General features: G+C 47.1%; 1 protein-coding gene and 1 pseudogene across 5 annotated transcripts in view; one reads left to right on the forward strand and one right to left on the reverse strand.

Moving 5' to 3' along the window:
- The window catches only part of LOC146189282 (uncharacterized), a 51,911-nt gene extending 39,147 nt beyond the window's left edge, over positions 1 to 12,764 (reverse strand). The window contains exons 1-6 of the mRNA XM_084605224.1: positions 10,929 to 12,764; positions 7,085 to 7,153; positions 4,898 to 5,028; positions 4,068 to 4,134; positions 2,188 to 2,318; positions 195 to 325 (exon numbers count right to left, since the gene is read on the reverse strand). Coding sequence (XP_084461350.1) covers positions 195 to 325; positions 2,188 to 2,318; positions 4,068 to 4,134; positions 4,898 to 5,028; positions 7,085 to 7,153; positions 10,929 to 10,975 — 576 coding nt within the window. The 5' untranslated portion in view covers positions 10,976 to 12,764. The remainder of the gene's footprint in view (positions 1 to 194; positions 326 to 2,187; positions 2,319 to 4,067; positions 4,135 to 4,897; positions 5,029 to 7,084; positions 7,154 to 10,928) is intronic.
- The window catches only part of LOC146189281 (allatostatin-A receptor pseudogene), a 92,967-nt pseudogene that overhangs the window by 51,770 nt on the left and 15,024 nt on the right, over positions 1 to 26,173 (forward strand). For 3 of the 4 annotated variants that reach the window (XR_014707648.1, XR_014707647.1, XR_014707645.1), the window contains one exon: positions 22,112 to 22,202. The exons of the other annotated variant lie outside the window; for it this stretch is intronic. The product of XR_014707648.1 is annotated as an allatostatin-A receptor pseudogene, transcript variant X4 (transcript). The remainder of the gene's footprint in view (positions 1 to 22,111; positions 22,203 to 26,173) is intronic. 4 annotated transcript variants of the gene reach the window in all.

Genomic DNA, 26,173 nt, shown 5'->3' on the forward strand with positions numbered 1-26,173 from the left:
CCAAGGCCGTGACTTCTTGTACCCCCTTTAATAATAACAGTAATAATAACGCTTTATTTCTTTCAGTACCAGGAAAGGAGGAACAATTAAAAGCTGATTCAAAGAGCAGCTTTTTAATTATTTCAATTAGGCTTAATTACAATGTGCACTCAACTAATCAGCATCGCCTTTATGAATGCACTCACGGCACATACCCCATGAGCGATGAGGGCCTCCCTGTCCTCCTCGTCCTCCAGGCGGACTGAATGTAGGGGAACCTCCTCAGGGAGCGTGATGCTCGCACGATCCACTGTAATGGCAGCTCGCTGGACAACTGCTTCCTCCTCTGCAAGAGTATTCCCAGCTACAAATGTTGACAAGCGACACAGTTATGCGGGACCAGAAACTGTTAGGGAACACTCGAAAAAGCCAGTATGCCTAACTGGAAGGCCGGTCCGTGGAGCATTGATCGTGCTCTTGGATCTTTTCAACATTCTAGTGTGAAGGAGATAGGATGCATGCTTGAGAGAGGCACAGAGAACTAAAACACAACAGTACCTGTCCTGTTCCGAATCATTGTTCAAATTGTCTTTTTGACACTATTTCAGCAAGGTACTAGAAATACTGGTTTGTTCCATCAAATTACAAACTGCTCTGCTTCAGTATTCTCCCTACTACGCATACCGATCACGCTCACTAAGGAATAAAAAAAAACAAAAGTCAGCAAACAAAGGATAAAGTACCAAATGGAGCTATAAGTGGTGATTCGCAAATTAGGGTTTAATGAAGAAAACGCACAACCAATACATTTATCCACAAAAAAAAAAAATGCAGAAAACTCTTGTAGAAAAAGAAATTTGCCGAGGCATGTTCCGATATCATCGCTTTTCGATATGATACAAATGATGGTTTCTTCCCTTCTTTTTTGTTACTTCTTCAAAAATGCCGCATCAACTACCTCTATATGAACTTTGCATATTGCATAATCCTCCTTCTTGCACCGAACACACATCCCTTCTCCACTATTCAGGCATCTCAGCTAAATTCAACCAAGGTCTAAAAAAAGCACGGGTGAAATAATTATAAATGCAACTTGCTGACTATTGCATAAATAACACACATTGCTCATGAGTAAATGAAGCAACTCAGAAAATAAACGTTTTAGCTACTGAGTTAAGAGAAATGGTGTGAATTAAGGGAAATATATGAGTTGTGGGAAATGGTAGTGCGAAATCGTATACAGGCTCTGCAGACTTCGTAACTATCAGCTCTGATTTTGGTATGAGCTTTAAAGAACCCTTTAAATGCTAACTGCAGAAAGTTATAATTGCAAGAAATCCATAGAGGTGATGTTTGCAAGTGTTTGAGTCAAACTTGAAAGCCTTGCGTGGAGCCGATAATTTACGAATAATTTTTAAAAAGTGCTTCTGGCGGTTGCTCACAACCGGCTTGGGAGACACATCCCCACGCGCAAGTCTCCCCACAGACATCAGTGAGGGTGCTGGGTGTCTGCTCATTGGGTGTTCCCAAGTTATGCCGGCAAAATAAAATAACTAAGCGTGTGAGAACAAGATAGAGCGCATTTGGGTGACACACTTGGAGAGATCAATAGAAGTCTATAAGCAGCTTTCAAAATGACACTATACAAGAACTGCAACTTATTGCCACTCACATACAGGGCAAAAATGTGGAAGCTCCCCTAAATACGTCAACATGAACTGAGGTTAACCGAGACAGCTGTGGAAAGGAAAATGATGGGTGTAGCGTAAAGAGACGGGTAGAAGGCACGGCGTGTCATGGAAAAAGCATGAGTTACTGACATTGTATTCAAAATCAGGAAGGATTGGGCTGGGCAAGAAAAGCAATGTGAAAGCAAGATAACCGGTGGTCGTTTAAGGTAACTGCTGGATTCCAAGGGAAGGCTAGGTGAATGTAGCAGGGGACAGCTTAAGGTGAAATGGGAAAATGAGATAAGAAGGTTTAGGATTGTGGTGATTACATGGCCACAGCTGGCACACGACCAGGTTATTGAAAAGACATGACGGAGGCCTCTGTAATGCAGTGGGCACAATCAGGCTCCCAATGATGACTGACAAGTCGCACGTGTAACTTGGTGGCCTTGTTCCAAAGGCACCCTCCACCCTTTGTGAAACTCATGACTGCCCAACCTGCCACAACCTGCCATAGCTCAAGTCTGACCGCACGCACCAGCCAGTTGCTCCGCGAAGACAGTGCTGTCTAATGCAATGGCCCAGGCAGGTGGCAACTTGCCGAAGTCAGCGGGCACATCCTGAGTAGCCGGCACCCCATTTTTCTTCAGCCGCTTGGACTTGGGCAGGCTGCAAGCGGAGTCCAGGCTTTATCAAACACTCTCATGCACTGATTCCATCCTACATTTACAATGCTGCTCATCTGAACATGTGGCATTTAACGTAGATTGCATTTCATTTCATTTTCATTTCATTTATTCATACTGTCAGCCCTGGGCGGGCTATTACAGGCAACATGCAACAATTTAGGTTTTCCTATTTAGCCAGATACACGTTTAACTCTTCAGCCCTGCCATATGAGTATCAAGCATGGGAATTATCTTAACCGACACAATCAAGCAAGGTTCTCCTTATGGCATAATCGTTTTACCATTTCTAAGGCAAAGTATAAAGGGTTTACTGCACACCAGCTGATTCCACGCAGTGCCATTGATTGTGCCATTGAACATTATCCTCAGTGCTAGGATCAAAGCATGCATTAGTGCAGCACAAGCAGAAAAATGAAGTTTTCTTTCCAGCACGACACAAAGATGCATCTTTCCGAATCCGATCAGGAATGTACGCACTTCCTATTAGTGGCACTGTCAACTGAAAATGCATGCCCTCTTCTTCTGAACAGGAACGAGACAGGGCAAACCAGAGTTCACTGCAAGATGCTTTTGTTTTGCACTAGCTATGCAGTTCGGGTAAGGGTGAACACGCCTTCTTCGGGGGAATGAGCAGCCTAGTTAACAGAGTAAATTTCCCTCGCCCACTGGAGCACAATGCAACGCGTCTCTTGGTGCATGCATTAAATGCTCTGCCAGTCTGCTGCTCAGTCATATGATCAGTCCCAGTGCTGATTAGACGGCAGTCAATATTATATGCAGAGCAGGCACATGGTTCTATTTTCCAGCACACAAAGTTTGTGGACAAGATGTCAGAGTGCAGTTGCATCCGCCTTGGCCTCACTCCGTCAGATGTGTTCAACACGTGTACATTTCACCTAAGAAGAATATCCTGCGCATTAAATGTTTCGTTCTGTAAACATCACCGCCTTAAGAGAGCCTTCAATGGTTTCGCGTTTGCATTTCTTTGTCACATACATGCACGCACACACTACAGAAATATGCAATGGCTTGAACTGCTTTATTCAAAGAGTTTTTAAAGTGCTGCCTAAAATTAAAGTGCTGCCTAAAATTGAATATGTCATATATAAAGTTTTTTTCACAGTGTTTCATAGCTGGTATAAGTTTCACACTGCGACAAGAGTTTCCTTAAATAAAGATCATAAAATAGTGCATATGAAATTATTCTTGAGTAGCGCTGTGTTCTATAGCTCAAAGACCCGCCCGGCATGCATTAACATACATTACAGGACTATCGCTCACTTCCCAGAGATCAAAAAACAATACTCAAAGTGCGGGGCAGGCGGAACTGTAGCCAATTATGCCCGTCAAATTATGCAATCCAGGCATTCACACGAAGGGTGGGGAGCGCTAAAAAGAAAACTAAATAAAAAAAGGCATGTGCAAACCATCATTACTATTCAACAACTGTGAAGTTTGTCTACCTGCAAACGATTTTCAAGAAGTGTGGCATGCATTTAAGCGATTCAGTGAGGATGGTTGTACTTGAATCAGGCTTAAAATAGGTAACAAATACATATCTTTCGTAACATTAATCAAATCTCAGCTGAGAACTGGCAGTGACTGTTCCTTTTTTTTCCTTCTTTTACCTCGTCTTCTTGCACCGTGTTACAATAAAATCTGCCTGAAGCGAGCCATAGCCAGAGCCCTGCGGCCCAGAGACAGTGGGAAAAGAAGCCTTGTTGCTCACTCGATATTGGAATCCCTTGGAATGCGCGTCCCCTCGTTCAGCATCCGCAGGCAATCCTCGGCTTCGGCTAAGACCAGGGCAGAATTGAGACATTGCTGATGTTGAGAATAATTAACAATGTCTACACAGAGGTAGTTGCCACAACACAGCTGTTGAGAATAATTAACAGCGTCCGCATAGTGGCAGCTGCCTATGCGTCACACCAACGGCCCACTGGGACTCCATATAACGGAGGTTTCCCAGCCCTCTCTTAATAAGCGGGAACTCAAAAAGCGAAATAGCTGAACTGAGGCTGAGTTTTCGTTTTTTTTCACAGATGGAAGAGAAAAGCTGCGACAAAAGGTTTTAAGGCCAGATAGCATTACAGCTCCTCATACAGTTTATGGCCATGCCCAACCCAGAAACTGAAACTCGATGAGGTAGTACTGGCATATTGCACCAAAGCACAATAAATTCTTTTCAGACATTAAACCACATAATAGAGCAGTCCGAAAATATGCCGCGTATATATCGTAACAAAACTGGCACAGTTCTCAGCATTACACTAGTATACAAAAAAAAAATTCATTACTTCACATTTTTGGGAAAGTGAAAGAAATGAGGGGAAAAAAGGTGAGTGGAGGACTCCAGATTAATTTCATCCATCTAAGAATCTTTACCATGCACTCAAATTACACGGCACAAAGACCACCAGAATGCAATGCCCATGGCCAGGATTGCAGCTGGGTCATCCGGCCTCAGTAGCCAAGAGGCTTAACCTCTGAGCTACTGTGGTGAGCAGCCACAAAGGAGGGGGAGGGTGGTATTCACAGCCAACAACCTCTTCTTACCTCTGATGGCCCTCATCTTCTTACTGTAGAGGATCCAGAGTCCCGAGATGAGCCTACACGAGAGCCGGTGGGAGAAGCGCAGTGACTTGCGCCCCGTCAGCCCATGGGAGAGATCATGCTTCAGCTCCTCACTGCGGGACAGTCAACAGACCCCAGCTGGAAATGACCTCGGGCAGGCCACTGACAAGCATTACATACACCCACTCTGGCATAGCCAAAAAAAAAAAAAGATTTAAACTGTTGCAATCACCCAGGAGGAGTAAAAGCCCTCTGCTTTGCGAACCAGCACTGAAAGTGATTAGGTAAAGCTTGCAATTCAAATGTCGAGCTCACAATATACTGGTGTATCTTGTTAGGGAATTCTATGGCCTTGCTGATTAAAAAAAAAATGCATAAGCCAAAGCAACCATTCACAATGATCATAAAAAGAGCTAGGTGCATGGCAAAATGATTTTTCCCAACCTTGTGAGCTAACAATCTGTTTCATGTAAAAAACGTTAAATAAGATATATGTTATCAGATAACATACTGTGCTGACCTTTCAGTGACCTGTTGAGCTTTTCAGTCTAAGCTAACAGTTTTCCTTTTCTTTAAGGATACAAGACACGAAACTCTTGGGTTAGCTTATGCTCAGGTTGACGTGAGGATTTAAAAATATAGTTTATAATACACAACAACAACCTAGTGAGACTGAAAAAATGGCACGCAGAAGGTGCTCTAAAAAAATTCCATCAAGAGAGAACAATGTAGCCATTACTACTACTAGCCACATCCGACAGAAGTACTTTAGAGGGTGACTGTAAGCTCAGGCTGCAATCATTTCACTGGTCATGAAGCTCTGTCCTATCAATTGACATGGCAACCTGTGTGTTGTATCCACGAATGATGCTTGAAAGTCCATGAGAAGTAGACTTTCAAACAGCATTCATGTATACAACAGCCAGACATTTGGCAAATAAATGACATTTGCATTTTGCCACTGTTATTCTCAATTTCCTCATTTTTCAGCCAGCTTACAAGAGGAAAGGTTTTCTTTCCCATGGCATTCAACTTTCAGGCCTGAGCTTAGAACTAAGTTTGGCCTTGAGTCAAGTACATGCATCATTTCAACCCTACTTTAAAAAGGCTTTAGACAGCAGCCTAGAAACAGTAGCGCATGTTACATTGATATCCAGGCATGCTAGAGTAACCAATTGGGCTAGTTGGTAAAGATTCATATCAACGAAGCAGAGCGCACCGACAACGGACAAAAAAGGACAGCCTGTCCTTTTCGCATTCTTTGTCTGAGAGCGCTGCTCCATTGACGAATATTTAGACATGGCGATGAGTAACAAAAACCAGCTGTATTTTTTTTCCTCCTATTTGTTTGTTGCCTCTCCTTTCATGCAGATATCCTAGATAAAAAGTCTGTAACAAATGCAATGGCCCACCCACAGACAAGATCAATGGGATCATAAACTGCAGATAGGCACGGTGTCCATGGGAGGGCGCACTGCATTTGGACCCATGGGCTGGGTTAGAGGTACACAGGGTTGTACAGCAGTCCCCCAGTTCCCAACCAGAGACCCCATTAAAAATGAAAAAAAAAAAGAAAAAGAATGCAAGCAAGTATTTAATACGCTCAGAAGGGCACAACCCTACTTTAGGACAGACAGCAAAGGATCGGAGGTACGAATTAGTAAATCTACTAAAAGCAGGTTGAGGCTGCAGGTGCAGACCATGCAAGTGAAATTACTAGAATAAGGATGAGGTGCAAAGCACCCAGTCGGCACTCTGGTGTTGAACAGCTGTTTTTTACCGATGTCCCTCAAGAGGAAAGAGTATACAACTGGTGTATCCCACAGGTAGTAATAAACGCAGTAAAAGCACACAATAGAAGGGAAATAAACGCGTGCAACTTTAATACACTGGATGACAACAAAACGGGACAGAAAAATGTGCGTGAATTAATAAATGTAGTCGAGACAGAGAAGAATAAATGGGCATGGCAAAAGCATACAATGCGAAGGAGTAATAGTTAAGGGTAACAAAGTGGATGTACACTTGGGGGCGGCAGAGACCAAGTGATGTGTGTGAATAGCAACAGGGATGGGGATAAGACCAAAAGGCACAGCCCAAGAAGAGTCCCCTTTCTTGCAGTCAGTGTAGTCTGGCTGATGGCAATATTGATAACCAGGGGTAGCTCACCTCAGCTTGGCCAGGGGCAGAGTGAGTAGTCGCACGTGCCGTATAAATTTTGGCGAGGTCGACGCCATCCTGCGAGGGAGGTAATAGTAACAGCCAAGGTATAATTAAGCCAGATCCGGTGCAACCGGTAGGATGGATCACCCTTGCTATGCCAATAATGTACAGAAGTGCTGCACACTGACCAGCATTAAGTGTAGCTATACTGCGTTAATTCTTACACACACGCACCTTCCCTCTTTTCCTTGTTAAAACTGCTTCAAAGAACCCCCGCTGAGAGAAGTGTGTGGGTCCCATAACTATAACAGCAAGCCAAATGGAAGCTTCTTAACCTGCTTCAACCATAATAGCAAATAATGTTCATCAGTGCACTGCGATGTTCCTGACAATATCACCAGTAATAATTAAAGAATCAGATGTTGACTGCATAGATCCCATTTCCTACATTGAAATTACTGCTTTGTAACTTGATCAAATGCTAACCCTTCTCTGTAACATATTTGCATATAGTTATAGTCTATAGTATGGCTAATATTCTGTGAGGCGCATTATAAAGGCACTGAAAAGATATGGGGCACAAGACTGTAGGTGTGTTTGTCGCAAATGTATGAGGTTGTGTAAGTTTATGAGTATGTATCCTTCCTTCCCCATTCTACCTGACGCCATAAAAAGCTACATATAAGCCAACTGATTATACAAGTCAACCCGTCAAACTCGAAACCTTTGCTGGCCAAGAATAAAAGCTACACAAATACAAGCTGACGCCACGCTCACAACTACGCCCCACTCATGTGGCATATGACATGTCACCTCCAAACTGTCACCTGCCAAATGACACCTGTCAGAGGCATACTCATTGTAGTATAGGTTGGTTGGTTTGGTTGGTTTGTGGGGTTTAACGTCCCAAAGCAACTCAGGCTATGAGAGACGCCGTAGCGGAGGACTCCGGAAATTTCGACCACCTGGGGTTCTTTAACGTGCGCTGACATCGCACAACACACGGACGCCTTGCTTTTCGCCTCCACCGAAAAGCCGCCGCCGAGGCCGGGATTCGATCCCGCGTCCTTGGGAACAGTAGTCGAGCGTCGTAACCACTGCGCCACCCCGGCGGGGTCCATTGTAGTATAAAACATTTATTTGGGAAAGTGGTTTATAGGTTAAGGGCGGGGTTAGCCGGGTCGTCAGATCAGAACCCCATTGGCTGAAGCCGCTGCCCGAGCTTTCCTTGTGCCGCGAGATTGGAGCTGGACAGGTGGTGGTGGAAAACATTTATATCAGATACAAATACAGGAGGTTACACACGAGCTGACCTTGAGAAGACCAACCCTCACAAACACTAAGTGTAGGTCCCTAGTTTGGGACCCCAGTGGCGTTTGCCGCCACCCGGGCTCGCCCGACTAAGGCCTGTTAGGCCTGCAGGTCAGAGCAGCCGAGCAGGGTCGCCTCCCAGTCCTCCTGGGTTGGATTGGGGTGAGGGGGGATAGCTGGATTAGAAAGCAGGCCCACACTATGTGGTAGATGTCTGAAGACACCACCTCACAGTATTGGCAGCTGCCAGAGAAAGCAGGGTCGAAGTGTTATAGAGCTGCCGGGCACAGCAGAGGCAGAGTAAGAGCCGCTCATCTGCCTTTGAAAGGCCTTTACATGGGCGGGGGTAAAGGCTATGGCCAAATTGGTAGTAATTTATGATATCTTTGAATGTATAAGCCGGATTAGATCAGCGTCCAGGTCAAAGAGGGAGGAGGAGGAAACTTCCCGGAGAGAGAGCGCGCGAGCGGCAGCGTGTGGGCGAAATCCACATATGGTGTCCGCAAAGACACGTTGTGTCTCAAGGGACAACCGGTCCCGCACAGTCGTCTCCATAAGTTTGCCCACACAAGAGGTAACAGAGATGGGGTGGAGGTTGGCCGTGTTTATTGCTTTGCCGGCCTTTGGTATGAATGTGACCACTGCAGTTTTCCTATCAATGGGGAGTGGCCTATCTCCTCACCATATTGCACTGATGTTAAATTAAACAGTTAACAATTCATTTTGCCCAGGGCTGCCCATAGGTCGTGGAGCTAGAACGGCTGATCAAGCCCAGCGTTCTCAGAGCCTGCATAAGAGTACGCCTGCCCACTGGTGTCCTGTATGGTGCGCAAATATTGATCCGTGAGTTGGTGCGCGAGTAGTGTAGTATTGCCAGAGAAGATGTAGACTGCACGCTGAAGGTATTTTTGTATTTCTCTATGGGTCTGAGTTGGATCAATGAGGGCGCGGAAGAAGCGCCATGTGTTTCGGCTGGACATTTGACACACTGCCATGTTGCACCTATCCACCCACTTAGAGTCTGCGTGCTGGGCCGCGCTGCTCGCTGGGTGAGCTCAGCAATTCAAGCTTTAAGGTTTCTGTTATGTTTCTGCTGGCGTCACTGGCGGACGAGGCAGTGCCGATCTTCCCATAGGTGGAGTAGGTGGTTGTCCACATCTGATATAATCTACGAGAGCTGAATATGAGTTTCGGAGGAGCGAAGGTGTGAAACCAACTGCTGGGACCATGAGGTGTACCCTTGCTCTATAATGAATGTCGTGTTGTCGAAATCTTGCCTGAACTTTGTTCAATCTGGGAGAAGGGCCTGTGTTGTGGGTTTGGAGAGAGGATGAGTTCGGATTGTGGTATTGACAATGCAGTGGTCGCTGCCGAGGGTTTCCTCAGTGTTGACCTAGTCTGCATGTTGGATGTTATAAGTAAAGGTAAGGTCTGGACAGCTGACCCTTGTCACGGAGTTACCAATTCGGGTTGGGTGGACAGGGTCAGTGCGAAGAGTGAGGCCCAGCGTGGAAGCAAGCTCTGCCAACCTGCGCCCTCGCTTTTCTTCACGACGGTAGCCTCGAAGCTGACTGGGAGCGTTAAAGTAGCCTACAATCAGGAGGGGGCCTCGGCCCATGACTCTCAACGCTTGGCTGAAGAGGTCTGCAAAAGAAATGTGCTGCAATTTAGGGCGACAGTATACACTGAGAACGTGAAGTGGTGGGTCCTGCTTGCAGAGAGGGAGGAGAGTCCCCATCCCGTAGGAATATACAATTTGGAGGCCGAGATCGACAAAATTAGCTGCATAATTTTTGTGGAAGCAAAGACAAGTCGGGGGGTCCTGTTAGAATGTCGTACAGTTTGTGAGTGTGGCACCCATCCCTGGCTCTTGGAGGGCTAGGACAGCTGGTAAGCATTCAAAAGTTGCGAGGTAAAGACAGAAGTTCGCCCGCTTGCAGCGAGCACGGAGACCTCTGCAGTTCTATTGTGTTATTGTAAATGAGGAAGCCGAGTTTGAAGGGAGAAGGCGCCTACTTTTAGGGGGCCCCACCATCATTAGGATTAAATATAAATTTTGGGGGAGCGACTACCTCAGAGCCAGCACCCAAGGACTGGGCAGAAGTCTCGGCCCCCGGGTGAGGGGTGTTGTTTTGGAAAGTTGGGAGGACACTACCCGAAAAGATCCCGACCATCGGAGAAGGCGGGCATTTTCAGCGACATGTTTTGAGATCATAGGCGGAACAGTCTCCATGACCTCGGTCAGGACCTGCTCCATTGCTGCACTGATCATTGAGGTCAGTTTCGTAGTGAGGCGGGCCTCCGTCTCAGCGAGGGCCGCCGCGAAGGCTGGTGACGATGCCACCAGTTCGCCCTCCATGTTTTCCGAGCTAGGAGGGCTGGGAGGATTAGAAGACAATCTGCTTTCTAAAGCGTGAATTTTGGTAAGCAGCGCTGCATTTTGGGCCCGGAGGGCTGCCATCTGTTTCTGGAGCTCGATATCAACAAGAAAATGGGAGGGAGGGGAAGGAGAGAAAGCAACCCCACCCATGCTACTCACCTGATTGCCATTTTGCACGGCACGGGCCCAAGCGTTAGCCGTGCCATCTGTCTGGTTGGTATGATCTTTGTGGCCTTTTCCCTGTCCTTGGCCGTAGCACCAGAGTGTTTTGGCTTCCTGTCAGAATGCCGTGTTGGTGGAGGCCCGGAGTGCCTGGCCGTAGAGGGCGGGCGGAATTTCCCCGCACACTCAGGAGAGTTTGTAGGATGCCCAAGTCCATAAGTTGCACATTTCAGATGGCAGTGATGCGGAGCCCGCACCCCCTTCACTGCCGGCACCTTTTGGCCACACAGGCAACAGTTCTCACCATTCAGGTCGGGCCATGTGTCCGCACGGCGTCCAACCGTGGCACACTTCGCACATGCTGGAGTTGTTCTTTTATATGCCCGGACCAGGGCAATTTCTGAATTGCAGTGGACATATCGAGGCAGAGCCTTCCCGGCGAAGGTGAGCTAGGCCGTGTTGGAGGTGCCGTATTTTTGGATGTCGATGGTCTTTCCGATTCACAATTGAATCTTTTGCAGCAGGGACGCAGTGTTCTCGCAGCTCGCTACGGTGCGATGACACCTTTGCAAACATTGTCGGTTTGTTTATGATGGTTCCGCATAGCAATAGAGCCTTTCGGAGAGGCAAGTTGAAATTCGCCAATGAGGCAATCTGCCACGTCGACATCCGGGGTGCCCGTGACGAGATTTTTCTCCCATGAAGGAAGTAGAGTGAGAGTAGCTGCTGCCGAAGCACCCAGTAGGGCCTTGAAAGCTTTTCCCAACTAACTGCATTGATACAAATTCCGGAGGGTCACCGGAGCGCTGGGTTTGCGAACGACTTGATAATCATCCAGATTGAATCTTGGAAGTGGTCTGGGTTTCCACTTCGGTGTCGGCTTATGAGCTGTACCGTCTTGGGACGCCTCTGCGCGCTGGACGCCATTGTGCTGATTTAAGAATGCTGATTCCGCTGATGAGGCGGAGGACGCTATCTTGGTTCGTCGCTGGGAGCCGCGTTCCACGAGCTTGTACGCTTGTACTGATTCTTATACTGGAGAGCTGATCCCGGAAGCTCTTCGTGCAGCCTAGCTGGGTTGTAATAGGGCAATGTTTGTAACCTCTCCATCAATCAACTTCTCTGATTTATCGAGTCCTTTAGAAGGTGCCGGGAATGTTTGTCTCGCTTCAGGCGGACGTGTTGCAGTATCTCGCGTTATGTAATGAGGAGCTGCGGTCATGTGAGGAGTGATGAGGGATCCAGGGAGGATGTCGGGCTGCGACGTGTGCCACACTCCCAGAGGCCTCTTCGTGATTTTTCGAGGCTGCGAGAGGCTTCGACGCCGACGGGCATTTTTATTTTTTTCGGCCCGGCAGTACCAACGCCCTTGGGTTGAAATGAACGAAGCCAGTGCCCTTTTTGAGGCGCAGTTCGCTCACCTTCCCTGCATCCAACTCCAGTTCAGTCGGAAAACTTTCGCTTAGCGCTCTGGCAAAGCGCACTTCCCGCGGGACGACATCGCAGTGCGCGCGCGCAGCTCCGTGTAAAACGGCGCACTTCCACTGTATAGTAGTGCATCGCGTGAGGCCCAAGCGACTTCCCTAGTAGGATCTAAAGAATGAACTGCCGACAGGCCTGCTGTTAACAGTCCGTATGAACACTGACACGACTGCCGTTTCGAATTCCACACCGACGCGGGCCAGCGCGGGAGCGTGGGCTGCCAAGGGGCTGCATTCAACAACGCACGTGCGCAGGTGACACAAGATAACAGCTGATAACAGGAAGTTGATCAGTTGAGCTAAACGTTTAACCGGAAGTTTGTGCTAGCTCCCCAGTGCCGGATTGAGTAAATAGCTATATCACTGTCTTAAGTTACGCGCCAGACTAGAAATGTCACACTTAGACCGTTATAGTTGGTTATGAGTTAAATAGGTGGTTCTGTCGTTTGCTTCTTATTGTACTACGCAACTGAGGTGGCTTCTCGACAAGCGGCGGTTGATTCAAAGTTGAAAATCACGTGTGTCTCTGGCGCACAGGCCGCGTGGAGCTGCTGTCGATCATTCACGTTTCGCCTCCATCGAAATGAGGCCGCCGCAGCCGGTTCCGGACCCATCAGGCAGTCCCGATCAGTAGACGGGCCTCCTAAACACTGAGCCAGCGCGAGGATTATTATCGACGTGAGAGCATTGCAGATATTGTCGGCCAATGAAAGAAGTGGGCGGAGCGCCGAGGGAGCAGGCTACTGTATCAGGCTACCTGCCGCAAGTCTGCGAAGGTATGCGCAGCCACATACACACTAGTACCAGTAGAAACAGCTTTACTGCCTCCACTACAAAACAAGAGCTGCAGGGTGTCCTGGCAAGAGCCGAAAGCGTTTTCTTTTTTTTTTTTTTTTTTTTTTTTTTTTTTTTTTTTTTTTACGGGCGAAACATTTTCTAGGTTCTTGGAATGAAATCCCGTGCGCGAGAGTTGTGCGCCAGATCCGTCATATTCCGCGAGATTCCACGAGATGCGTTCTTGTCTAGCGTTCCTGCCATCTGCAATGCCACACTTGAACGCGCGCCAAGGAACGCCACGCGACAGGAGCGATGGTGTGCCCTCCAAACACTTGCCGGAGAAACTGTGACAGATACTGTGCCTTTCCTTTCCTAGTTATGGTTATATATAGCACTGCAACGAATGCCGATAAGAGACAAACTATGAGAGGTCAATGATAGGAGAGGAAGGGTAGGCTTTCGCCATTCTCCTCTTAAGAGACATCTGAGGCACCCTCTGTTTTTTTTTTTTTTTCTTTCTTTTTTTTTTCGCCGAACTGTAGCTGACCAATCTAGTTGTAAATATCATTAGTGACATTCACCGCTCGCTTCGTTCCAGGGTTAATTGTCTTCGCCGTACACAGTAATAGTATTTAATTGTAACGAATCCGCGCTGTGCGTGACTCACCAGAGCAGGCCGTACTTGCCCTTGCGGCGGTGCAGTATCTGGTGGGCGAAGAACATGTTTGCCGCCGGCGCTCCTGAAACGACGAAGGCCGAACATATAACGAACACTCGCTTATTACGAACAAGGATAGTGCTGTACCGCCAAAGTACATAACCGAACAAACCTAGCAGCACGACTCAGTTACAGGGAACAAGGAGAGGCGCCGCTCATAACATAAAAGCTCACGCTTCCCGCAAACCCAAATACCAAAGGGCATCTCTCGGCCCCCGCGCGACTCCACCCAGAAAACAGGATACCGCGCTCGGGCCTCAGATGCACGGATGGTGTTTTCTTAGTTTTTAATTATTGCTAATATTTTTTCTCTTATAGAGTGCCGGGAGATGACTTCACCGGCAAGCTCGGACGCAGCTACTAGCAATTTAATACGTCCCAATACGCGTTCTTGGTGTTTGCATTCGATACAAGGCCTTGGGTATGAAGCAATAGCGTTTCACAGACGGACGATGTTTTTACACTTTTTTATATTTCAAATTTTCCTTTTTCATATATATATAAACCGATATTCAGCGCGCAAACATTGGCTTTTTTTATGCTGGTTAATTGATCAATGGCACGCTAAATTTTTAGTTACCATTATCAGGCATGGATCATATGTGCATTGTGACACCTTTGAACCTCCTTTTTTTTCCCAATTTTCTACTTTTGATTTCTTTAATTCATCAGTTGATTACAGTGATTTCATTAACTCATCACGTATCACACATACATCAGTCATTAATGGCTAGATCCACAAATTACCGTAATACAATTTTTTTACGCAGCCCCTACTTCCTACACGCGGTGCCGACTACCACAACTAGTACCACGACGCCGACTGGTTTTCGGCCGAACCAGCTGTAAAGCTATCGTTTTAAAGAAACTGCCAAAACGGTGGTATTCAACCATCCCCGCTGGTAAAGCGAGAGCCGATGGTGAGGAGTACAAAGTTTATAGAAGGTGAGCGCGGTGCGTGTAGGGAGAGTTGGCACCGTCGGGGGCAAAGTTCTGCAGAAAACTCACGATCGAAGTACAGCTGTACTCTGTCTTGAAGTTAGAGCTGGGAGAAAGCAGGCCAATCCTAGCGTTACTGAGCGGGGTCCCCACCCCGGTTTGTTCACGCTCGAATTTCGCGCCCAAAATGTCATTGGGCTTTGCCTTTACTGGCGGTGCGAGGGCGTTTTATTATTTTTTTTTCAGCCGCAGGAGCAACCAAAGTAAGCGCCCTTCCTTCGTTATGTTTTCTAAATAATCTACAAAGCTCCCTGTTCTTTTACTCTTTTTACATCATTTTACTTTTCTCGACTAAAAAGCGATGATCCAGATGAAAATTTACCATGAAAACGAAACGATACACACAGTACATCTGCGACGATGCTGAAACAAAAACTTGATCTAAATCGCTGTCTAAGACAATTCCAAACCATTTTGCTACCCATATTGCTACACCACTACGCTATTGTGAAAAGTAGTCTTTTTCAAGATAGCTCCATCCAATGTGCGCGGCGAAAATGAGGACGGCGCGACAAAATGGCGCGGAGACACGGCAGCCGTCGTTCCCTCCGACGAGGCCCCAAGCAAGCGAAGGCGACACGCGATAGGGTGCCTCAATGCACCCCCTTCCACGCCCCGCTACACGACGCACTCGAGCGACATGCACAGCGGCTTCGGCGCCTGCGCACGTACTCTGACTTCTGTAACCTATTCTGTATACTCCGGTAAAAAAAAAAAAAAAAATAATAATAATAAAAAAAGAATAATAATAAAGCTAAAATTTTTTTACTGAAAATTTTTATGTAATCTTCATGTAAATTTCGTGAATCTGACTCTCAGCTAATGCAAATTATCTGCGGCAGCACTGCAGAAGTAGCAGGCGTCACCTGCGCAAGTATATCGCGCCTAAGCGACCTATATAAGAAAAAATTCGAATGCTCCTGCGCTTTTCGCATTCGAATGCGAAAGCTGCGCATTTGAATGCTCCTACGCTTTTCTCGCGCCCACACATCACGAAAATAGTTCAAGCAGCAACTCAAAACACATTACATAAATAACAAACACTCAAGAGAGCGCTAGCTATATACATGGCAGTTTAAAAATAATTAATCGCTTCCTTGTTATAATTTGGCGCGAAAAATATCCAGCGCAAATTGCCTATTGAGGGCAAATAACTCACAATGTAGCGTATTGTGGTCTACGTTCCATGAAGAACAAATTTAACTTTGGCACTCACCTGGATTGTATGTTCTAACAAAGAATTTGTGTCAAATATATGAGTGCAATTAAAAAAAAAGAAAAAAAAAAGCTGCCTGAGCAGCCGAAACAAACGGCTGGGCCTTGTGCTAGCTGTCGGGAAAGCGACCGGTAACTTCGCTCGGCGGGTGGGCAGGTTGCGTGAAAAGATTCGACATCTTTTCAACACACTTCAAAACACACCTCAAAAGCTTGACGGTAATTTTCAAAACGAACGTCAAACTCGCAGCCTGTCGGAGCAGTTGTCTGACTCGCACTCGACACCCGTTCTCTTCCATGCCAGACAACGCAACAAGTAATGCCGTTAAATTACATCTGAAATATAACGTAGACCGTAACGCGTTATTTTGTGAACGATGTGCCCGCTCGACTAGGTTCATAGTTTGAGCACACGATTTTTTCAAAGTCCAACCCATAAGCACGAAGGTCTGTAAAGGGCCCAGGAAGGCGCGCTAATGGCGCTAAAGCGAGTCGCTTTTTGAGAAATGATTATAAATATTCAAGCATCTTACCTCGTAGATTTAGAAACGTTGATAAGATGCTTCCGAAGAGGCAGAAGTATTGCTAGTCACACTGAAATGGAGCCTTGAGAAGAAGACGTCACTTCGACGGCGTTTAACGGTCGCTCTGAGAGGAACGTTGACAAGGAGCGCCAAAGTACGAGTGGCGCGAATGGGACAAATGGCGGGAATGGTTCGAGAGAGTGTTGACCGTTAAAATTTAAAAGTTTCTTTTTCAAAAAAGCGACAAGTTGGCTCCAAGTTGTATTATTTGTATAAACATAGCTCTTTTACTTGATTTATTATAAAATTAAAATCGCTATTTTGTAGTTAAAGTTGTACCGTCTTTTGTAGTTTCAGTTTTGAAGTTGCGCGCATTCAAGTTTGGAGAACTATGAAACAATCGCACAATAATATTTTGAAAGTCAGCCTTCATAAATTCATTTTATTTGCACATCATTTTATTAATTCTTCGGGATATTGCATTGCGTTGGGCTCTTGGCATTAGCAAAGCTTACGTGCTCTAGTTCTAAGAGTTTCTTCAGTTTTTGTCCTCCACTTCTGCGTGGCGATGTGCTTCGCCTTTACGGTTTCTAGCTTGAATTGCAGCATTAACGTCTGCTTCTCGCCTGCGTTGATTTTTTTTCTACGTTCGTCGTCTGGCGCTTAAACCTTTGCGTTTATAATAAGTGATATGATAGCAGCTTGTAGCCAATGACACGCACAGAACGTAGCGGGGGTTGGGCGAGGTCGATTATCTAAGGACCCCTTTCAGACTAAATTAAACTTTGGTTTAAGTTTAATTTAACTGGTTCAAGTTTAATTTAACTGGAACCAAAATAACTCTTGTGATCTGCATTGGTCTTATTGAAATGGATCGCACAATGGGAACATACCTTACGAACTTTTTGAGGGGCCGTTGTATGAGGCAGGTTTAGGAGCTTGAGTGGTGGGTGGTCGAAACGAAATTTTGTCACAGAAAAGGTGACCAACGAGGACGGAGGAATGTGACGCCAATGGAGTGCCTTACTGTCCCCGCTAAATGTAGCGGATCGAAGGTTTCTCTTTCCAAGTAAAATGTCAAAAATGTACGACCATAACTTTTTATTCTAGAGAAACAACTTTTCGGGACAGCTCAACCAACTCAACTCCTTCAGGCGTAACGCGAGATGGTTTGAAGTTGTAACGGAGGGAGAGCAGATTAGAGGGCGAATACCGGAGGATGAGAGGAGGGTTAGTGGATGTTGGGAAGAATGTGGGTGAGGGGATATGCGCTAAAAGCTTATGCTGGTTCACAGCGTTCGGGAGAACATACCGAATTTTTAAAGCGTAAACATTATACGGCTCGCGAGACGCGAAATGTGAGGCCGGAAGTTGTCCGCAGAGCCTGTCCACAGATGTTGCCTGAAAGTCGTCCCAGTCACGTGATCGCTAGAGCTAGAGAGGTGCGGTGGTGCAACAACATGTCGTAAGTGGTAATTGACGGTGTCACCAATTCACTCGACATGGTCTCATGACAATGATGACTTGCAAAAGATTAGGACGTCATTATTACCATGACAATTTGATATATGACAGGGATGAGTTATAAGAATGGTGTAGTAGTATGCACTAATTGGTTACTTTGCCCCATCAATTTTCTCATGGCAATGATGGTATGCGAAAAGCGATGATGTCATTAGTGCCATGACAGTCATACGCCTCTCCCATATTTCTCCACTTAACCCGGTTCTGTGCAAGCTGCATCCACTTGACCCCAACGAACTTCTTAACCTCATCCGCCCACCTAACTTTTTGCCGCCCCTGCTACGCTTTAATTCTCTTGGAATCCATATTGTTACCCTAAGCGACCATCGGTTATCCTCTCTTCGCACTAGATGTCCTGCCCATGCCCATTTCTTCTTCTTAATTTCCACTAGAATGTCGGTAACTTGAGTTATTTCTCTGACCCACTCTGCACGCTTCCTCTCTTAATGTTACCCCTACCATTTTTCGTTGAGAGAGGCCTTCGCCCTGCAGTGGGTATAGTCAGGCTGATGATGATGATGATGAAAGTCATACGACATGGATGATCGAGCTCTGAAAGTTGTGGAGTGGTAAGTCGTAAAAAAGCGATGACATCATCAAGTCGCATGACAGTCATTTGATCTGGATGACTTGCAAAAATGGACGAAATCAGTTCCGTGACTGTCACATGACCAGCCCAATGTTAAAAAAATGATGACATCATGTCACATCACCAGAATGACAAGCAAAATATGATGATGTCATCCAGACACGTTACAGTGGCATAAGTGACATGACCATGATGACTTATAAAAACAATGTCACCAAGTCAGAGGACAAAGTCATGTGACCAGGATGACACAGAAAGGTGATGGCGTCACCAAGTCACATGACCACGATGGTGTAAAAAAAGGTTATGAAGTCACAGAACCAAGATGACTTTCAAATCTGATGGTTGCGTTAGTCACGAAAGCGTTAGTCGCGTGATATCAAAAGATCATGCTGATGCGATTCATAAAAGATTCATAACAAAATTAATTATGGTAGCAGAAAATTATTCGCAGATGGCAAGTGCCTTTCCGTATCATTCTGTGCTTCAACGACATCATTAGTCGAAGGGTTTTGCAGTGTGATGTTTCATGACATCACTTGCGCTTCACTGTCGGGGTGTGATCTGGTACACAAACAACAGCCTCGTTGACAGCGCTGTCCTATTCGGTTCTTTTTTTCTTTTTTTTTGCGAGATAAATGGCGCGCTGGCCGCCGCCCTCGGTGGGCTGGACGCTGCGCTTCAGGTGGAAACGGTGAACGAACGGTTAGGGCTGGGCCTGCCATCCTTGATGCAGTAGCTCCATCACCGCCGGAAGTGGGGTAAGAATTATACACTGTTGTCATCGAAAAGGATGACGACCGTCGCCAGAACATCTGCAAGGATCAAGTCAAGTCGTTTTATTTATATCAAAACGATGTGGGTAGACCCGGACAAAAAAGTGAAAAAGATGTCACTTGAAGGCAGTCCAACCCCGCCTCTACAAGGCAGCACAAAGCAGAGACAGCAAAAAGTGCTGGATAACAACGTCGATGTTAATTTGGTAGGAACAGCATAAGGTGGCCTAATAAAATAGTTAGGTTACGTTGTTTAGAAGGTAAAATAATACAGCCTGTACATGTACATACAAGAAAACTGCAATAAAGATTGCGCGGACTGACATGCTAGAATCAGGAAAACAGAAAATTAATTAACTTTGGTGCGAACAATAAAATAGCAAGACACAAGCATTATGCAAACAGAAACCAAGAGATGAGTACAGACGTTGAAGGCGTAGGGTCTTCTAGTGACCCCATTTCTGCCGAGTGTGTTCCTCGAAAGATACCGATTCGACCGGCCTATTGTGCGTTTCTTAATGGGTAATAATACCAAGCTGGCCAGACCTGTCTTAACGAGAGCTTAAATAGTGGGGGAACTGGTGTCCAGACAATTTTTCAAGTGAATCCCGGAATAATTAATCTTTAAGCAAATTTTCGGCCTTGGAACGTATTTTTTTCCTAGAGGCCGCTTCCTCAGGGGCCTTTTCTTCCGGGGACATCTTGAAGCGAAAAGCTTCACTACGAGGGTCGGAGCCGAGCTTCGCGTGTGCCGTATGCCGTATGCGGTATGCCGCGGCCGAGTGACGTCACAGCCAAGGCCAGCTGCTCAGCCCCCTCACCAAGCTGTGCCGGCGTTGCCTAGCCATGCTTAATCCTCATTAAAAAAAAAGTTAGTCTCCATCCGGGAACCGAACCTCCATCCCTTGGATCCCCAGCCGAGCGCTTTACCGCCGTGCCACGCCCCGGGTTCTTTTTTCTTCTCTTTATTGCATGGAAATACTTTGAGCCAATTTAACCAGGTCGCATACCGCAACCTGCGCAATCGACCCGCCAGTGCCAGTTAAAGCAACTGTTTGAAAGCGGTCGTGTTAGTGTAGCTGCAATTCAGGAAACTAAATTGGCTACGGTTAAGGATACAGAAACTGCTCCTGAGATGTTCTTATCTCGTTATAATAATGTCGTCAGCCGTTCGAAAGGATTGTCCGGAGGGTGCATGCTGTTTCAGAGTAATACATTAGATATGACTGACTTGTCATATTGCATTGATGACGAGAGGTGGTTTATATATTGTGACCTCGCCATTTCGGGTCAGTAGTGGCGAATTGTTTGTGTATATATGCGCCTGTTAAGCAGCAAGAAAGATTGGTTGGTTTGTGGGGTTTACCGTCCCAAAGCGACTCAGTCTCTTAGAGACGCCGTAGTGGAGGACTCCAGAAATTTCAACCATCTGGGGTTCTTTAACGTGCACTGACATCGCACAGCACACGGGCGCCTTGCTTTTTCGCCTTCATCGAAAACTGGCCGCCGAGGCCGGGATTCGATCCCGCACCCTTGGGAACAGTAGTCGAGCGCCGTAACCACTGCGCCACCCCGGCGGGGTGCAGCAAGAAAGAGAAGTGTCCTTCTTGTCATTGGCAAATCTCCTGCGCACAGATCGGGAAACTTTATTGCCGGGAGATTTAAATTGTGTACCTGTAACAATGAAGATTGATCAGTATATCGCGGACGTTATTACCTCAGTGCAGCTGTTCTCACTGCCTTAGTTTGTGAGCATAACCTTGTTGACATTGGCCGACTAAAAAGCGATAGTATACATTTCACGCACTTACAATCGTCTTCGAATGCCCGACTTGACAGGATCTGTTTCGTTTGGCACATTACCTGCAGTGCGTGGATATTGGGTGACACCGATATTTTTTAGCGGCCACTACATGGTATCTGTTCAGATAGAAAAGCATACTAGAGGTCTACCCCAACCGCAGTGGGAGCTATGGAAGCTATATAATTTCCTTCTTTCGGATGAAAGGTTTCAGCGGTCTGTAGTTGCGTGCTTCAAAGACACGTGGGCTCGTGTCAATCTATGAATCTTTCCTATGAAGTGCGGTTTTTTTAAGCAGGAGGTTGAGTCTTGCCACGCACGGGGTCTTGAAACGCTCTTCGTAATTCCGCTTGTCTACCGTGAGGATGATATCGGATTTCCGAGAGTGACAGATACTGCGATTGGCGCGAAATTTGAAACTAACAAGGTCTAAAAAGTTACTCAATTAGGGTGACATCAAGGATGTGACGTTATCCATCTACCGTCAGCTATGAGGACAAAGCGGGAACGAGAGCGCTCCAACGCCGTCGGGCGGCGCTTCTTGCCTTCCGCGAGTGACAGATGCTCTCTCTCCTGTTATGCTCCTGCAAACGAATTATAGAATGCCGGTGAACTTAGACGCGCTCGACATGGAAGCCAAGGAGAGTTTAGCTGCTGGCGAACGGCGCAGAAGACTGGAGAAATTAACTTCTGATCCCAAGCTAGTTACTGCTTTTCGCTACGTATATCCAGCATAGCAGAGCTAAGCCATCTTTCGTTTTTTTTTTTTCCCGCAGGCCTTATCTTCCTGGACCAATTTCCTGGTGACGTTTTTACCTACCCCCATGTTCCCCCTGCTACAGCGCGCAAGGGTGCGCCACTTAACCGGTGTGTCTGGATCGATTTCGTTTCATTACAAGAATGAAAGTGAGTTTCACCGGCAATGCAGAAGGAATTAGCATAAATGCTATACATTCCCAAACCTATCGAAATAGCACACAATGTGACCCGGAAAATTCAAAAACACATATGCACCGCATGCGAAGGAGTCTCTGACATCATTCATATGATATGCAACCGAAAAGAACCATTAGAGAAATATCAAACTTGAGCACTCAGCCAAATGGAGGGGTAGCTAGCCCACCCGGGTCTCTGAGCGGTGATTGATTGATTTATAGGAAGGGAAAGGCGCGGTAACTGTCTCACTTGTTTTTAGTGGGCACCTCAACCACACCGTAAGGGAAGGGATGAAGGTGCGAGTGAAAGTGGAAAGAGAGAAAGAGGAGCCGTAGTGGAGGGCTACGGAGAGAGAGAGAGAAGAAACCTTTATTTAGGCGGATAGTTATATAAGGCCCAGTTATATTGCCCTACTAGATGGCCAGCAGGTCAAGCCTGTTAGCGACCTTGTAGCGCGCTTGAGGATCCGGTCTTGTATGCACGGGTCCGAGCTGCGCAGCAGGGTCTCCCAGTCATCTGGATGCAGGATTTCTCCTAATTCTGGAGGTGGGGGGTCCTCCTTGCATCCCCAGAGTATATGGTTGAGGGTAGCTCTTTCATCGCACAGTGTGCAGTCAGGAGAAAATTGGCTGGGGAAAATATGTGAGAGAACTACCGGGTTTGGAAAGGAGTTTGTTTGGAGTCTCCTCCAGGTAATTTCGTGTTCTTTGCTTAGACGCTTGTGCGGGGGCGGAAACTTCCTTCGTTCAAGGCGGAAGTGGTGGGTTAAATCATGAAATGATATAAGATTATCCCTGGCTGTCCCAAGAGCGGAGGTGGTCACCGCCCGGCCGACTAAACCTCGGGCTGTCTGGTGAGCCGCCTCGTTTCCAGGGTTGCCAGAATGTGCCGGTACCCAAATCAATTCAATGTCCCTGTCTGGGAAGGGAATCTTATTAAGAATATTTAGAGTAGATTGTGCAATTCTACCTCAGGCGAAATTGTGTATGGCAGTCTTGGAGTCGCTGATGATCATATCTGCCTCTGAATTTGTAATGGCTAAAGCGATGGCTGCCTCCTCAGCCATTGCGGATGTGCGTACACGGAGGGAGGCCGAGAAGGCTGTGGCGTGTGTTCCCGTAACCCCTGCCACTGCAAATGCTCTTTTTGGAACTGCATACTCAGCCGCATCAACGTAGATAACACCCGGTTGGTGCTTATGAGTCTTATGAAGAGCCAGGGCCCTTGCCATTCTCCTACCCTCGTGGTGTATAGGATGCATGTTTTTGGGCAGAGGCTTAATGGTGAGCCGCTTCCTGATTGGTGTGGGTAGATCTCTCGGTTCATCTATTTCTGGCTCTGAATTTGCGTCCAGTGCGCCGAGGAAGCTTCTGCCTGTTTTAGTTTATGTCAGCCGCGCCATCTGCGTGGTGATGTGGGCCGCGCAAAGTTGCTCGAGTGTGTTGTGAATGCCGAGTTGAAGAAATTTTTCTGTAGATGTGTAATGAGGAAGTCCTAGTGCCGCTTTGAATGCTTGTCTGATGAGGCACTCGAGCTTGGTCTTCTCTGCGGCATAGAGCTGTAGGTAGGGCACTGAGTAGGTGAAGCGACTGAGAACAAATGCCTGCACTAATCTGCACAGGTCTTTCTCTCTCATGCCCCTTCTCCTATTGGCAATTCGTTTAATCAGACGGATTGTCTGATGGGTAGTGGCAGAAAGCCTGTTAATCGTCTCCGCATTCTTGCCATTACTCTGGGTGAAGAGGCCCAACACCCTCAGTGTCTGGACTTCTGGTATGGGTTGTCCGTTAACCTTAACAGTAGTGGGAATAGAATCTTGATGTGCTCGCCTACCTCTCCCCTTACCTCGACTGACGAGGTGTTCAGATTTAGGCTGTGAGCAAGTGAGTCCTGCTTGTGCGGCGTAATTTTCTACCTGGTCAACTGCCAATTGCAGAGTTTCCTCGATTTCGCCCTCGTTACCTTTATTGGTCCAGAGGGTGATATCATCAGCATAGAAGGTGTGGTGCAAATTTGAAATTTCGGCTAGCATACCCGGGAGGCGGATGAGTGCCAAATTGAAGAGAAATGGGGAAAGGACCGAGCCTTGCGGTGTACCTTGTGTTCCTAACGTTATTGGGGCGGATGTTATGTTTCCTAGTGTTACGACGGCTGTACGTTTAAACAAAAATGATTTGATATAATTGTATGTTCTGATTTCGACCACCTGGGGATCTTTAACGTGCGCTGACATCGCATCCACCACCGAAACGGTAGCGGGTGCAATGAAGGCCTACAACAGATAAAAATTATGTGGCAGGCTAGCCCCCGCCGCAAGCGGTGGTGACCCAACTGTCCCAGCCCCATCAGGGGAGTGGTATGAGCAGCTAACGACGGGCCTTTACATCCTCTTCTGTCGCTGTCGTTTCCCCTTCATCTTCCGAAGACTCCATCTGAGCTGTTATGCGCCACCTGTTACGCTCTGCAGCCTGGCGTCTCCGCTTGGCGAGATGATCTTCTCTGTTCAGGCGTCTCTGCTATTCGCTTGGCATTTCGGTATTCATTCTTTCTCTGGTGAATGAGCAATTGCCAGGCGACAACTACTTAATCCGAGGAATTGAGCCTCTCCTGTAGATACCGCCGCTGAGCAGCGGTCTGACTCTCCTTCTCTATGCGAAACGCCACCTGCCGTAACCGACCATATCCTAGGCAATAAAGTTGTTTCATTCATTCATCGCCTCCGTTTATACGCGCAGCTGCGCATGCTAGCACGGGGCGTCCGCGTGACGTCAAGCGCGGCTATGACAGTGGTGTTGTCGTTGTTGTGGCTGTAGGAAGAAGGAAAAGAAAATGCACGGGCCTGCTACTGGCTCTGTAGCTGAGCCACCTTCGCTGCCTTTTTTTTTTGTTGATTTTATAGGAAGGGGAAAGGCGCGGTAACTGTGTCACTTGCTTTCTGTGGGCACCTCAACCGCGCCGTAAGGGAAGGAAGGTGGGAGTGAAAGTGGAAAGAGAGAAAGAGGAGTCGCGGTGGAGCGCTAAGGAGTAATTTCGACCACCTGGGGATCTTTAACGTGCGCTGACATCGCACAGCACACGGACGCCTCTTCGTGTGGCCTCCATCGAAACGCAGCCGCCGAGGTCGGGTTCGAACCCAGGTACTCCGGCATGCACCTTCGCTACCTTGTGCGGACAGAAGAGAAATAGAAACGAAAGAGAGAGAGAGAGAGAGAGAAAGACGCGCGCCGCAACAACAGCCGCCGTCCACCACCTAAGCGGTGGCGGGTGCAATGACGGCCTACAACCGATAAAAATTTGGTGGATGGCTAGACCCCGCCGCAAGCGGTTGACCTACCGTTCCAGCACTGTAGAGAAGCCTGGAAGACCCTGTTGCGAAGCGAGGTCCCCGCTGACCAGCAGCGAGACGTCCGGCTTGCAGCTGAGGCAGCGAAGAAGCAATGTATATTCGTCAGTGCTTAGTCGCGGAGATCCCAGTCCCCATTCACTAGGCCTGCGTTCCAGGAGGGGGAAATTGGGGGCCTCCTAAATCGGTGGAAAATAAAGTTTCAATCAATCAATCAATCAATCAATATATTTTTGTTCATTGAATTTTCTTCCCTGCTGCGATGGCGCAGAGGTTATGACGCCCGACTGTGTACCAGAGTTCCACGGTTCGAACCCGGTGATTGGCGACTGCGTTTTGATGGAAGCAAAATGGAGGGGAGTGCTGTGCGGCGTCAGTACCCCAGGTGGCCTAATTTTCGGAGTCCTCCACAACGACGTTTCATAGCCTGAGTGGCTATGGACGCTAAACTCCCTAACAACGAGCCAACTATTCAATTTTCTTTTTTATTATCCTATGTGTCACGCACCGATGCATTTTGTTGCATTGCATTCGGATAGCAATAGTTTCATGGCCATAT

This window comes from Amblyomma maculatum, chromosome 5 (assembly GCF_055883805.1).
Source record: "Amblyomma maculatum isolate TAMU_Amacu chromosome 5, ASM5588380v1, whole genome shotgun sequence".
In the NCBI taxonomy this organism is placed as follows: Eukaryota; Metazoa; Arthropoda; class Arachnida; order Ixodida; family Ixodidae; genus Amblyomma; species Amblyomma maculatum.